Source organism: Rhipicephalus sanguineus, chromosome 6, assembly GCF_013339695.2.
Source record: "Rhipicephalus sanguineus isolate Rsan-2018 chromosome 6, BIME_Rsan_1.4, whole genome shotgun sequence".
NCBI lineage: Eukaryota > Metazoa > Arthropoda > Arachnida > Ixodida > Ixodidae > Rhipicephalus > Rhipicephalus sanguineus.
The window spans coordinates 43,095,983-43,112,056 of NC_051181.1; the positions used below are offsets into that span (position 1 = coordinate 43,095,983).

The window sequence follows — 16,074 nt, forward strand, 5'->3', positions numbered from 1 at the left end:
CCACGAATATAACAATTTCGAACACATGATCTGGCTGTGGCCTGCCAACGTGGACACGGACGTTTCTGACCAGTCCGCATGGGACTCAGCGCTTCAAAGCACAGAGCTCATAGCTCAGCTCAAGGCTGTCCAGAGGGCCCGGGCCGTCGCCGAAGGACTCTGTCTACCGGCCCCGACCTGGGTGGAGCCGCCGGATTGATTGGCGGGGCCTTCGGCACCGCTTTCTTTCACCTCAGGACCTGAATAAAGTTCGTACTCACTCACTCACTTGATCTCCAATAAAATTTCCCATGACTTTGAGGCTTATTTACAGAAACTAGTAACACAAAGCCACACTTGGAGCAGTATCTGACCCGTAAAAGTGGTGGTGGTAGTGGAAGTGGCGGCGATAACACAGATCATTTGGGTCACCTTCTGTATGTTTTCTTTTCCTTGGTTCTTCTAATAAATCTGCCAGTTGCGAGTAAGCGCTCGTCTGTGAACTTCTTGTCCTTTGTCCCGTCTTTTGCGCTGCTCTAAAATATCATGGTTTGAAGAGCTAGGAAAAGGCGCCTAATTTCTGCAGCCCGGTCGGGAGCACGGCGTAACGCCTGCGGGATAGGGAGATGGGATGACAGTGGATAGGAGGGAGAAGGTTAGAGGTGTGGAGGCACAGAGGTCATCAGTACGAAGAGCAGCAGGCCGGCAGCAAGGATAGGGGGGGGGGGGGGCAAGGGCCCCGGTCTTAGTGGTAGGCCGCGATTCCCGTCTCCTCGAGGAAATCCGCCAGGCTCCGGAGCGCTGGTAGATGGGGACGGGATGGGAAGAGGAGGTGCTCCAGGGTAGTGGCAGGAAGGCCCTGCCTCCGGTATACGCTGTGGTGACTGTCGAGCGTTCCTTAGCCAATCCGGGGCAGGTACAAAGGAGGTGCTCGAGGGTCTCGGGGTCGCCGCAGCGGCTGCAGGCTGGGGAGGCGCAGCGACCCTTCAGGTAGCGGCGGGCCGCGGTCCACACACAGCCGGTCCGCAGTCGCAGCAGGGAGGCTGGTTCCCTCCTGGTAGGCCCGTCTATGGGAGAAGCTTTGGTCCCCGCCTGTTGGCCACCCTCCGGTCCGGGTGGATTGTGACGAGGAGCTTCTTAATTGAGGCGGGCCTGCGAGTAGTTCTTGAGGCGGGCCTGCGAGTAGGTGATGCCTGGCTGGTGTGCTGAGTCTGTCCGCCTCCTCGTCGCCAGCTATGCCGACGTGAGAGGGCAGCCAGTGGAAGGAGATGCCCCGGATGCCGTGAGGACCCGAAACTTGGTTTCCAGGAGGTTTCCAGTGAGCCCGGCGCGGCGATGATTGGCCAGCGTCTGCAGTGCCGCCTTGCCGTCGCAGAGGACCGCAATCGGCACGGCTGGGATGTCCTCGGTCAGCAGGTCCGCCGCCAGGTGAAGTCCGGCCAACTCCGCAGCCGTGGAGCTCGCCGGGAAGGGCAGCCGGCACTGCCTGCTGATGGCCTTGGACGGGATGACGCACGCCGCCGCTGCAGTCCCGTCTGGCATGACGGATCCGTAGGTGAAGACCTGTAGCCGCCCTTCCAGTTGCTCCTGGAGCTTGGAGGCGGCAGCCTGCTGCAGTGCTGCCGCAGGTGTGCAGCGCTTGGTGGCCCCAACCATTGGGACAGGTGGACCTCGGGTGGCCGGTGATGGGGCGGCGGACGGGCAACCGGAACTGGCGGGTGCGGGACCATCTGGTGGTAGAGTTGACAGAGACCGCCCATCCGTGACCTTGGCTGGCTGCGAAGGCGCTCCAGGAGGGTCCTGCCGTCGGCTGCACGGTGAAGGCGGTCGATGTGCCCCAATGCACGCTGGAGCATGCGTAGGGACAGGGGCCACTCTCCTGCCTCGGCGAGAGCGTAAAAGTTGCCATATTGAACTCATCTGGCGCGTGAGGAAAACGCTCGCGTTCCTTCGCCAAACGCCGACGGTTTATCGTGCCCCTACTAAGATGGCGGGCGCAGCCGCCATCTTTTGGTGGGCATGGCTTCACTATTGTGCAATAATCGCCACTCCAGCAATTTTTTTTTATAACCTCCTTGGTCTACATACATTTTTGTACGGGTACCGCGACCGTCCTGCCCGCCGCCATATTTCGTCCAGCGCGGCCGAAGCTTCGGCGGCGCGGTGTTGATTTCACGTGGAGTAACGCATGTTTTGCGCATTGCGTGCTCTTTTGCAGCTTCGAATGAAGCATACCATTGTTCTATAACTGATTAGGAAAGAAATAGTGGCAGTTTTGATTTGCCTACTCGCGTACTAACGCGATAAAGAAATGCGAACTGCACGGCATGGAGGAAAGAAAAAGAAAGGATGGAGCATTACGTCACGCGATTGAAACCCACCGTGTCGGCCCAACACGTAATCAAAACGTCAGAGCGCGCGGTATGTTTTAGTACTACGACGTTCTGTTTTTGAACCTCCTCCTTGAGCAACAATGCGGAATTTGACAACATGGCGGAATTTGACAATGTCCAGAATAGCTGGTCTGCGCCGAACGAGCGCCGCGCTTCGATTAAATGCTGCCGGGCGCCATACCCGAAGTCTCGTCTGATTTCATTTCTTGCGTGATCTTGGCGCAAAATCACATGTTGGGCCGACACTGCTGACTTCAATACCCGTTGGCTTGCCAAGGCTGGCTGCGTGACGTAATGCTCCCTCCTTTCTTTTAAATGCGAAGCATTTCTTAGCGAACCTCAGGAACTTTGGCCGTTTCTATCTATCTATCTATCTATCTATCTATCTATCTATCTATCTATCTATCTATCTATCTATCTATCTATCTATCTATCTATCTATCTATCTATCTATCTATCTATCTATCTATCTATCTATCTATCTATCTATCTATCTATCTATCTATCTATCTATCTATCTATCTATCTATCTATCTATCTAGCCGCCTACGTCTGGGCGCTCTCCTGGTCGTCTCCATAACATGTAATACACCAAAATTGGCCAAGCAGGGCAGGGCCGTACCCAGGAATTTTTTTCGGGGGGGTTTGCGTGTAGAACGGCTGCCAATTTTTAAGATTTATACTGGCTTATTTTTGTGAATAAATCAAGTACATCGCTTACTTGTAATAATTCGATGGTACTTTTCAATTATTTGTACCCAAATAAAGAAATTGGTATGTCAACCTCAAATTCTGGTTAAAGCAAGAAATAAGTTTGGACAATAGCACCACCAAAGCCGGGGACACCGCGACCAACGGCTCCTGATGAAGTAACACAATGTAACCACGGTACAAAAACGGTATGTATGTGTTAAAAGCTGCCACTCTAGCGTCGCCAGCGCGAAGTCGGCGACGGGAATGGCAGCAGGTTAGGTCGTTCCGTACGTAAGCAGAGACAGTGAAGAGATCAGAGACGTGTGTGGGGAAAAACAAAACTCTAGTGATATTGCAGCACGAGGAATCTAGTACAACACTTAATACCAACTAACAAAATACATATAAAATCAATAAATCAGCTTACAAGAGAGAAGTATTACAAACTACACAAAACTAACCAACAATAAAACTACAGATGAGAAAGTCCGAAGGTATAAACAGGTGAAGGGATACCTGTGATGACCGGCAGCGTTGAGTCCACGACGATCGGATGCAAGAAGTCAGAGAGAGTTCTGGCACAACTGCGATGTCGGCGGTGTTGCAGCGCTGGTGTTTCCGGTAGGCTAGTGCTTGAAGCCGATCTCGGGCAGGTTGAACTTACTCGAGATTCAAGTACCGATGCCTACGTTACAGATGTTAATTTCGCGTCACAACTAGACGAATGGCTAAGTTTAGGTGGCCAGCCGATACGGAGCCACAACCACTTAAGGGATACTTCTTGATCTCCTTCTACACCATGTTGGTCAGCAACTAGACTGCTTAGCAAGGCGAAATCCTGCGCTTAAATCGACCTCCGTGTCCCCTCATTCTCGTCCTGGGGGAAAAGAGACCTCTACATGGGTCCAATCATGCACGTTTCATTGTTAGAAACTCCACCCTAAAAATATATTGACCGCGTCCCTTTTTAATTAGGAGAGGGTCCTCAACTGAGCGAGAGTGACAACCTGTTGGGGTTCTCTCATACGGCTTGTCCACAAGCAGTTTTGCCCGTGGGAATGGTCAGTTTCCTTGGTTTCAGCCGGTGCGTCTTGCAGTCTACAGCTGGTTCGGGGTGCATCGCGGCCTTTGACGACCCTGCCGACGCCGCCGTAGGTACAAAGGATCAAACATCGGCGACTAACGTTTGAAGAAGAACACCCCATTCAGTACTTCCCTGCACTAAAGACCAGTCTTTTCATGAGCGAACGGTTCCACCGGTCAGCGGGGGAGTGCGGCGCCCGTTAATTTGCCGTTACGCCGGGTCGCAAAAATGGCAGTCCGTGACAGTATGTATGCAAGCAAACAAACAAGTCGCCCGACATTCCGATCTTCTTGTTACCGTTCGCACATTCTGCTTGCTGGATAGTTTCCTCGTAATTGCGAAAGAATAGAAGGGTTGAAGCTTGGGCTAGCTGGGTTTAGCTTTTAATCGACTCTTGAAACATAGAGGGAAGTTTAAACGAGGAAGTTTTTCCTTCTCGGCAACTTGCAAAATTCTGTGAGGACTTGTTCTGGGGTCACTTGAAGTTCTCGATGGATGCTGAGCAGTGCTAGTCCGGTCAATCTGTCGTTGTTCATATGATTTCGAAGGTAGCTCTTCAGCCTTCTCAGTGTGGAAAAAGTCCGTTCCGGGGTCGACGTCGACACGGGTAAAGTCGCCACGATAGTAAGTAGGCTGTGGATGTTCGGAAAAAAGTCGCGGTTGCACATCTCTAAGGCCTGTAAAGCACAAGCTGGGCGATTCTTTTCTTCGATCTGGCAGCATTTGTTCACCCACAGTGTGAACTCTGCTTCGATGACATTAGCGGAAGGAATGTCGCCAAGGTAAAACTGCACTGCATCATCAATATCAGAAAGGCTAGCCGATGCGCAGAATTTCGGCAGCAGCATGTTAAGGCCAACCACGACCTTCTTATGGGCATCGAACCGGTCTCTTAATTGATTTTCAAAGTCAGCCAGCAAAGGCAAATGCACATTCCTCCGGTAGTACTCTTCGGGAGTAGCAGAAGGTACGTTGCTTCTTTGCATCTGCCTTCCAGTGATGCGTGGTAGGGCCATCTCAACATTTGTGATCTTCAGCAAAGAGAGCGACTTCAGAAAAATCTTATTAAATTCCGTTTCCGCACTAGCCCTTTTTGTGGAAAGAACGTCTATAACATTCTTTACGTGATCGCACGCTTGAGCCAAGTCACAGTCAATTTTTTGAAGAAACTTGCAAAGTGGCAGTGTCAAAGAGAAGAGGTCGCTACAGATCTGAAGCGAAACGACAAACTCGGGCTTCGTAATGGCATTGAGCAGTTGAGAAGCTTTTGATGAAGTATCAGATGACGCGGCCTCTTCTTCCAAATATTCGAGGAATTGTACAATAGGCACGTACAGTTCAAGGAAACGCTGAAGTGCATCGTGACTCTCTACCCACCTTGTTTGGCAAAAGGAGAGAACTGATTTTCTTTTTTCTTGTGTTAAATCTTCTACTTTGTCTCGCAGTTGGTTCGTCCTCTGTGGCGAAGCTCTCACAAACGTACAGGTTGAGGATACAGTTCCCAAACAGTTGCGGATGCTGGGGAGTTTGCATGCGTGAAGCAGAGCAAGGTTCAACGAGTGGGCGCTACAATGCACGTACAACGCTTTGGGCGCTGTTTGACGAATGAAGGCTTGAACACCGTTAAGGTGGCCGCTCATTGATGCCGCGCCGTCGTATCCTTGCCCGCAAAGTAGGTTCAGGTCAAAGCCATGACCTCTAAGGCTGTTCAGGATTGTGCTCGCCAGCGCCTTGCCAGTGAGATCGTACACGGGAACGAAATCTACAAAATCTTCTTTAAGTATGGGCACTCCCGACGTGTCGTGTCCAACGTACCTTACACATAGGGAAATGTGGGCGGTGCGAGATATATCAGTGGCCTCGTCAGCTAGAAGTGAAAAACACGAACCTGAGTTGACGTTTTCAACTATCTTTCTTTGTATGATTTTACCACAGAGGGTGATCAACTCATTTTGAATTTTTGGGCTCGTGTACAGCGCATTCGCCGGAGATGTTTCCATGTGAGCTCTCAAGGCGGCATCTCCACATTTTGCTCTCATCCTAAGCAGTGCGCGGAAATTTCCATCATTTTTCAATGGCAGCACTTCAGACATATTTATCGGACCAGAGTCGTCTGTGCCGCGAAGCGGTACTTCTTGCCTGCCACAGAAAAGGATTGTTTCTATTATTGGCAGCAAGTTCTTGCGGTTTTCTTCCGCCTGCTTTTTAAGACCGTGGTCAAGTTGTGTTAAGATGTCATGCTGTGAGCGGGACCGGACTGCTAAAAAGTTCTCCGATAGCGTTGTTGACATGGCGTGATAACTGCTGGATGCGTGGCTCTTAAAGGCGTCCATGGCTTTCTTGTAATTGGTGAACTCCTTAGTTACAAAACAGCCCAAGCGCTGGTGCTCCCCTTTTCCTGCACACTCGCTTGCGAAGACTACGCAATATTTGCATAATGCTCCTTGAAGCTTCTCTGAATAAACAAGCCATGGGTAACGATCTACCCAGTGAGGTTGGAACTTCAGATTCCTTTTCCCTGTGGCTGGATAATCATAGTTAGCCGGAGGGGTCCACGGATTGAGCAGCAGCTTCTCCGTCGTCTCTGGATCATTTACATTATTGCTTTTCGAGACAAACAGTCCCAAGTCCAAAATATTCGCACTCGTCGCACAGAGGGGAGGCGAACCAGAATGTGTAGGTGCCATGCCACTCACCTTCCTTGGGCATTGCCCAGTGGTAAAGGCGTCACTTTGCCCAGCGTTGACTGTAGAACAAAGGTCACTTGGAGTTGCACTGCGGCCACCATCATTTTCCGGCGGCGCATGGGTGTCCTGCTTGTGTTCGTTCTCAGGTGATTCACATAAACCGGTGCATTCTCCTGAGTCGCTACAGAAGTTCCGACGCGCTTGGCTTTCCACCAGTGCTGAGGAGGGCGAAGTTTTATCCTTCGAAGGAGGCGGTTCTTCTCCGTCTGCTTCATCGGTTCGAACTTTCTTGAAGTAAGACGCAAGACTCCTTTGCTTCGTTGTTGCAGAGTGTCTTTTCATTTTGCTGCCGCAATCCTGTGCACGCACACAGAAGTGGCCAGTGGCTCCAAAAAGACGTTTGCGACTGCTTCGACTGCCTGGCGTGAACGGCGGGCGATGTTTTCTTCCTCTCTTATCCACTTTACAGTGGCTAGAATGTAGAAGTGTGATGAACGCGCCGGCTCCCGCGTGGCGCATGTGTTTTCTGAACGCCGCTACAGCTGGTGTGCATGCAGGACCATTATTGTACTCCCGCTGCAGCAAACTGGATTAACGCTACTTAAAGACCTTTTCACAGAAGACTCCATGGGCACTCCATATTCCCCTTAATATACGTGAACCCCCCAAGAATGCACTGCCGAGACATTTGCACTCCCGTGGTACAGTCCAGAAAGCAGGTGTTGCTCCGTTCCTGTGAAAAAGTCACCTTTTCACAGACGGCTCCCTGGGCGCCTGCATAATTCTCTCTGGGCTGCGCTAATTAAATAGCCGTGACCCCCCAAAAATGCACTTTGTAGGCTGTGACGTCAGCCTCTGTACTCCCGCGCGCAGCCCAGCTTGGCGGCGTTTTTTCTCTCCTGTGAAAGTTGACCGCTGGTGCCGGATTGTGTGCCGGCTGTATCCTCGCTTTGTGTGCTTTGTAGGGAGGCGCATATACCTTGTGTGTACAGAAGAGGTAGATTTCCTTGCGTGTGGTTAAGGTTGTTCGAAGTTGCTCGGATATGCCAGTCTTTCAGTAGATGTCATCTTCGATGATTCGTTTCGGTGGCGAAGACTACAGTTTGAGAAAAGTTTACCCTGCAGCCTGCGTCCTCGGAATGCGCCGCTGAGTTTTTCCGCTTAGGGGTTTCGTTCCCTGGCAAATTTGCGCACGTCGTGTTGGTGTTGCCGTTGCTGTCGAACTGTTTACTTTCACAGAAGGAGACGCGCTTTTCGTAGAAACCCAAAGCCGACACGTGCGGTCCGCACAGACGGATAACTTCTCCAGCGGCAATGCACAAGGAAAGCATCTGGAATCAATAAAGGAGCTGCTACGGGGTGAAAGACGAAAAAGAAAAGACTCGAAGGAATGCGAGGGCGAAGTGCAAAGCTGTACAAATAGGGCAGGTGCGCGTGCGGGGGAGGGAGCGCTGAGGTGTTCTGGTAGGTTTGAAGAAAGGAAGAAGAGGGAAGCAATGCCAGGAAAGTTGCAGTGTAACTTTGGCAGCTGGGGGTCGCTGTGAAGGCGTGTAAATATTTTAGTATCACCCGAAAAGTTAAAGCATCAAAAAAATTTCGGGGGGGGGTCAGAACCCCCTCAACCCCCCCCTAGTTACGGGCCTGAAGCAGGGGATCAGTGTATGACGAACACGATTCACTGGTCATGACATGAATAACGCAAAATATCTGTCGCGTACGTCACCAAACCCTTTCTCTCAGTTACGTGTGGCACATACCCGTAAACCAGAGTTAATGTTATGCGGGTATGTGCCACAGATGATACAGAGTCTCAACCAACACAGTACCCGCGAACACACACATTGACACGCAAGGAAGGTGATAATAATAATAATTGTTGGGGTTTTATGTCCGAAAACCACGATATGATATGTGAGACGCCGAAGCGAATGGTTCCGGAAATTTTGACCATTGCGTATTCTTTAGCGTGTACCGAGATCGCACAGAACACGGGCACCTAGCATTTTGCCTCTATCCAAATGCCACCGCGGCAGCCGGGATCGAACCCGCGACCTTCGGGTCAGCAGCCCAGCACTTTAACCGCTACACCACCGCGGCGAACGCAAGGAAAGTGAGGAAACTGAAGACTGAACACCCCTGGAAGACGCTCAAGCACCATCCACTCGTCCACATAATCCGCAACGTGGACCACGGGGATTACGCAAAAACCGGCGTCAATGCTTCCTACAATAAATCTGCTGAGAGAACGAGGCCTCTCATCATTACCGGTGCCTTGAACATTGATTTATCAAGGCCCAAAAGTGCTTGGTCCTTATATTGCGAGAAAGACGGATTGCATGTGGAGAGGGCATCAAAAGACCTCGCTGGCACGTCCACGACAGGGATCATTTCATCGTAAGAGGCATCCAGTATTTCCACCAGCTGTACTACACCTCGCACTTAACTACACTTAGACCCCTCATAACCGCGGTCACGAACGAATCCGATTAACAAGTCCGGTCCAGCTGCTGGTGCTCATTGATCATGGTGATGATGACCTTCTTCGAGAACTGTCAATAACCCCTTCTACGCATACACACGGGTTCGTGAAACGTGCGTGCGTTCTCCGTCATAACGGACAAGTATAAGCATTACAACTGTAACTGTGACTGTAATGTACGTGCAGTGCAGGGCACCTGCGCGTGGCATTCGGCTGTGTATATATCTAGGGAAACTTTCCTGAATGAAGCTTAGTTGCAACTTACGCCTGTCCTGTGCGTATGTGTTCCTTCTTTGTCCTGTACGGATTCGCGCTATCCAGTATTGATGAATATGAGCACTACATATCAGTTTACCGCGTCTGGTGTTGGTAACACCCATGTCTGTTGCCATCGCTACGCAATTGTAAACAACTGGTTATATAATAGATATGCGACTCTTCAACATATGAGTGTGCGTATACCACATCCATATTTCTCTAGCGTCATTCCGTAACCTTTCGCTCAATGTGAAAAATTACGCCACATTCACCTTCCCGCGCATGCTTCGCATAACATTGATTCCCACGGTAGGTGGGATCTGCCAATTTTTTTCTTTCCCCCATGCCGCGCAGTTCGCATTTCTTTATCGCGTTAGTACGCGTGTAGGCAAATGAAAACTGCCGCTATTTCTATCCTAATCAGTTATAGAACAATGGTATTCGAAGCTGCAAAAGAGCACGCAATGCGTAAAACATGCGTTACTCCACGTGAAATCAACACCGCGCCGCCGAAGCTTCGGCCGCGCTGGTCGAAATATTGCGGCGGGCAGGACGGTCTCGGGCCGACGACTTCGCCGAAAGGCAACGAGCCGACGCGGAACTGGCGGGCCTTATGGAGTACCTCGAGTGCAAGACCGCCGTTGTTCCGAAGGTATTCAAGCGAGGGCAGTTTTATCGACGAGCGACGCCCTGTTCGCCACTGTCAGTGTACAGCGTGTATTGCTGTAGTTTGAGTTTTCATTTCCGGGCCACAAGTTCGGCCGAATACAGTTTCATCTTGAACACGTCGACTGCTGTCTTCATCGACGTCACGACCACGTGACAATACCATCGCAGATCGGTTATCACGAGATCTGGCATCTCAACTACCGCACCTTCATGAGCCCACGCCAGCGCTACACCGGTTTGTGCGAGCACCACCACGTAAACAGGGAATTATTTCACTGCATCAAACAGACGCCAAGGCCGTCACGATCATATATGCGATGTGGACTTTCCGAAAATCGTGATGCTAAAGGCTGTGGATATTGCGGCAGTTGTACATTACATACTGTGTGTGACACTAAAAAACGGATTATTCGGATGTACGCGCCCAAGCAAACGACGCCAACACTCTTATTGTGCATATAGATAGCCGGACCAGATAAAAAGGGACAGATTTCTAAACACTTCTTGCGGGAGCAACCTCCCTCCTGAGTAGGCAGGGTCGCTCTGTTATTGGGGCAATGCACCTCGCACGAGCTGGGAGAACAATAGCGGCCTCATAAAAGGCAACCTATAAGGGAAAGATGGGCATCTAGAACCACGTACGCGCTTTAGCTCATATTCTCCATCGCACCCACGCAGCTGAGAGACAGTAACAGTATCGACTTTTCCCAACCTAACGTTCATGTTGAATAATTACCCACACCTACCTGGACACGTATCGACAAAACTGCGAAAGCGACCGCTACGTAATTAACATGTCGATAGCCTCTCAATGGTTGCGTAGCGTTACGGGCTACATGATGATAATGGACCAGACAAAATACAGGGTTCCCGCTGCTGCTCACCACCCTTCAAGGTGCTAAGTTTTTCGTAGACCACTCGCTCGGCGCTCATCGTTCCGTCTCTAAACACAAAGCATTTAAGCTTACATTGGATGTACCCGTAGCGGACTCACGTTTCATCCGTATATCGTAGAGCAGTCGTCTCGCTGTGCGATAGGAAGGTGAACGCCTCAATCGCAAACTACGCAAAACGGCTGAAACAACGGAGCGCGCAGACAAACATATGCTCGCAAACTGTGGGCGAAAAGCTGGGCCACTTCCTGTGACGCGGCAGGGGATGCGCTGGTCACACCGAAGACGTGGGCTATCTGGCGAACTTTGATTCAGCCCAGGCAGAACCTTGTACAAGAACCTGGTAACTTCGCCTGATACATAGTTTGGTTGGCAATTTCACGGTAATGTGGACGAAGAGCCCTTGAACAGCCTCGGCGAAAAATACACAGGCGACGACTGCGTCGTGCCATGCCGCACGAGGGAACTGCAAAAGCAGAGCTGGATGGGTCGATAAACACGGCGAACTTTTTTAACTGAGGAGCCGGGTAGTGCGAACAGATATTATAATCATCAAGAAGCAGCGAAGTGAGGCGGAATGCACTAAATATTATGGGAGCTAGAGTCAGTTACGTCACTAAAAATTACGTTACATCACTTAACAACTAGTCGCAAGTCTGAAATCGCGTAACATAACGTAAAACTAGTCACATGATGAAAATCACGTAACATAACGTGACAGTGCTGGGCAGTATCGAAGATACATGTATCTATACTCGTTAGGTATCTTGTATTTCTATCGTAATACGTCCCGCAAGACGTGCACCAGTATCTGTATTTCCGATAAATTTACAGTAAAACCTCGGTGATACGAATCTCGCGGGGTCACGAAAAATATTCGTATCATCCGAAATTCGTATAACCAGAAAACATGGAAAATTAGTATGCGACAGAAGAAGGCTGGTGTACATTTTCATTTATTGTTTCTCAGGGCCTCAGTAACGCCATAAACAGCTCTGGATGATTACCAGTAAAGTTTTTAGACGTGAACAATCATACTTGTACTCGTGAAGATACTGTATGTGTTGCGACCTGTGACTGCTAGTCGCCCCTTCGAAATATTAGGTACGCTTTTCCGCATGACGCAAAAGTACCACGGCGAAAGTGACTTAAGGGACGCTTTGCACACGATAGATGAAGGCCAGAAAATTTTAGAACCGCTGTCCTTTGTTGTTATTATTTTCTTATCGCGGTGGTGTTTGGGATGTTTTTAGAGAACTTTACGGTCGTGACCGCACAATCGGGAGGTTTGCTCCCGTACAAATGGGACAGTCGGCAGGCATGCGCGTCCCCAACAATTGTGCGTGTTGACGTTGCGAGGCCTAGCTCCTTGACCAAGACATTGCGCTTCTGTTTCGGTCCTGTCCGACTGCGAGGCCATGACTTGCATCGGCGTGGCAGGAAAGTGAACATTCAGTACAATGACACTGCCTCGAGTTTCACCGCGTTGAAAAGAAAAAGAAAAAAGATCGCGGCGCCAGCGCCATCTGTAATCTAAAAGCGAAGATGCATTTAGGCCTCGAAGATTCGCGCACTACGACGCGGCGCGGCGCGCAGGCCCGCGCGTGATTGCCGCGTCTTCCGCGACAGCGCGGGCAGCATCTGTTCGTACCTGCGCCGTAGCGTACGTTCGTTTCAAACGTTGCGGGGTGAAATCGGTTCGCAACAAACGTACTCCATTACACTGCAGGTTGATGGGTCTTGGCCGGGACCACAGAAAAATTCGTATCACCCCGAAGTTCGTGCGAGCCGTGATCGATCACCGAGGTTCTACTGTATTACGTATCGTGTATCTTAAGATACGAGCTACTGCTATCGCGAAATCACCGTGCGAAACAATAAATTTTGCCTAAACTCTCCTTCTCAAGCTCATGCTACTCCAACTAAGCCACCCGCATTAAACTAATAACAGTGACGTACCTTTTATCTTTCCGCCAGAGGTGACCAGGCTGCGCGTCCCAATTGGTAGAGCAGAGTCACCTGGCTGCGCTCGCGCCGTCTCGAGAAAAAGAAGCGCGTGAACGTCTACGCGTAGCAGACCTTTTGCTTTCTCAATATTTTTTTTTTAAATTTTTAGTTGCGTCGGTGACAATTCTTCCTGGTCACTGTATTGTGCTTTTTCGTATCTGACGTAGTTAGGCACCCGGTAACCGTCGAAGGCGACTATGACGGTGCCGGTCTCCTTGATTCTTTTGGCCGCCAAGGCCAGGGGGTTCCTTGAGTTAACGATCTTGCGTTGCAAAACCTCGGGTCCGTCACAGCGGGGGATGTCCTTGATTCAAACCCCGATGAACCCCGATGAAGAGCATCAATGCACACCCAAATGCAAACTGTGTGGTGACCGCCACCTCACGGCAGGAAAGGAATGCAAACAACGCTTCCAAATCCCATACGTCGTTCGACGCCGTCGACGAGAACGAGCCCGAGCCGAAAGAAGCCGTACAAGAAGCCCTTCGCCTGACCAACGCAACAGGGATGCCTCTATAATGCTGGACAAGCCGGCCCTGATGGACGACCAGACAAGGAATGCCGTCCCAGCTCGAGGGGGCGCCGTGGTTCCAGATCACGATCCAGGGGCCGACGTCGTTCCAGAGGCCCCTCCAAGCGTCACTCCCAAGGTCGTTCTAAAGGGCGATCCACCTCCTCGGTTTGTTTCGAGTCTAGGAGTTACTCCAGATCCCGCTCCAGGTCCAAGGGCCGCCAGCTGCATCAACAGTCGTCGGCTGCCTACAAGGGGGATCTCTCCAGCTGGGCCGATCGGGTGCGTGGAGGACCGATAGAGGTGACTTCGGGTTCACTGCCGGAGCATGATGATAATTTCTCAAAGATAAAAAAAATTAGAGCAAGAAAACGCACGTATGAAGGATACCATTGCTAAACTAATGGCCGAAATAGCCGAGATTAAGAACGCTAGGAACGCGCAACCACCTGCTACTGTCACCATAGAAGCTATGGAGGTCCCTATGGCCGAGAGCAGTGACGAGTGTCGACCGCAGAAAAAGAGGGCAATTGCTCGCGAGCAGGAAAATGCGTCAGGCAGAGCGAAATCTGAGATACGCGAAATGCTAACCGCGCTTAGCGAGGGTTTGAAGCAGCTTGGTGACAAATTCTCTGCACTGCAGAATAACGTAACCGCCTTAGACGAGGGTACCAACAAGCGCTTAGCCAAAATGGAATCTTTTCTCGAGAATGTGGTGGCACCGGCTCTCCCACCGGTACCGCCCGTACGCTCTACTCATATCGATGCTCCAACCAGGAGCACCGCACAGCCCATACATGATGGCAGCGCCCCTTGAAACATTTTGTATTTGGCAATGGAACTGTAGAGGCTTCACTAAGAAGAAAGCTCCTCTACAGCAATATTTGCGTAGCTGTGAAAAACCACCTCACGTTATTCTCTTACAGGAAACCATGTCACCTAGTGTCTCGCTAACCGGGTTTCGCCCGGCCCCTAGTCAAAGTGGAGGTAGGGGGGTTTGCACCTTCGTTTGCAATAAGCTCACTCATATAACTCATGATCTCAATATGACCACTAGCAATATTGAATACGTCATGACAGAGATTATTCCTGGCCGCATCTTCCGACGCAGCATATATATTCTCAATATCTACAGTAGCCCAAATGATAGGAGACAGCGCTTCAAGGCCCTACTTCGTAAAGCTGTGAACCTAGCAGGCTCCAACCCCCTCATTGTTGCCGGGGACTTTAACGCCCCGTTTCACACCTGGGGCTACATGTACGATACTAATAAGGGCAAGGAGCTCTGGCAGAATGCTACGGATCTCGATCTGACACTGATCACTGATGCTAAATTTCCTACCAGAATCGGTCCGTCCTCATGTAGGGACTCTACCCCTGATCTCACTTTTGTAAAAAACATTGCCGAAGCTAAATGGCATAATTTGGCTGAGGACCTTGGCAGCGATCATTATATCAATGCGACCCAGTTTTCCATCGCAGGAAGAAAACTGCGCGATCTCTTTTACACGGATTGGGACAAATTTCGTAAGCTGCGGGACGACAGACCTCCTTCCGACTCTAGGCCCACCCTAGAACAATGGATGACTCAGGTTCGAGAGGACGTCAGGCGCGCTACCTCAAAGATATGCACCGACCTCCCCGTAGAAACAATGGACAGCCGATTATCTCACCTACTAGAGGCCAAACAGTCCCTTCTTAAGAGGTGGAAGAGACAGCGTCTCAATCGTAGGCTTCGCAAAAAGGTATCTGAGATTAACAGAAACATTGAAGAGCATTGCAGGATCCTCTCGAAACAACAGTGGGATGCGGTCTGCAATTCCGTAGATGGTCAAATGCGTAACGGCAGAAATTGGAACTTACTCAATGAAACTAATACCAAATCCAATCAGAGGCATGTTATAGCCAGAACCATACACAAAGCCGTACGAGAAACTTCTGAGGAGGGGTTGATACGTAATTTGGCTAGCAAATACCTACCAGTCAAATCAGGTCAGTCTCCAGCGCATCCTGACTACCAAGGTCAGGATAACACCTTTCTTGATGCGGAGTTTGGTGTAGAGGAAATCCGTCGGGCCCTGCACGGACTCAATGGCCGATCTGCATCGGGCGCGGATGGTATTTCAAATAAAACATTGCGCAACTTAGATGATAAGTCAGTGGAATACCTCACGGATGAAATTAATGAAATTTGGAAGAACGGAAACGTCCCTTTAGCTTGGAAGACTGCTGTTACAGTCCTCATCCCCAAGCCGGGAAAAACGCCCAGCATTGACAGTCTACGACCCATCTCGCTTACATCCTGCGTGGGCAAAATTGCAGAGCATGCGGTTCTCAACCGACTCTCGCGGTTTTTGGAGGATAATGACATTTACCCCTATACTATGATCGGATTTAGAGCAGGTCTATCTACACAGGACG

At 50.4% G+C, this 16,074-nt stretch overlaps 1 protein-coding gene across 1 annotated transcript in view; it reads right to left on the minus strand.

Annotated features, from left to right (window-relative positions):
- Window positions 1-1,212: 1,212 nt before the first annotated feature.
- LOC119397238 (uncharacterized) overlaps window positions 1,213-16,074 on the minus strand; it is a 33,408-nt gene continuing 18,546 nt past the window's right edge. Inside the window, exon 5 of the mRNA XM_037664672.1 lies at window positions 1,213-1,789. Within this exon, the coding sequence (XP_037520600.1) occupies window positions 1,213-1,789 (577 nt within the window). The remainder of the gene's footprint in view (window positions 1,790-16,074) is intronic.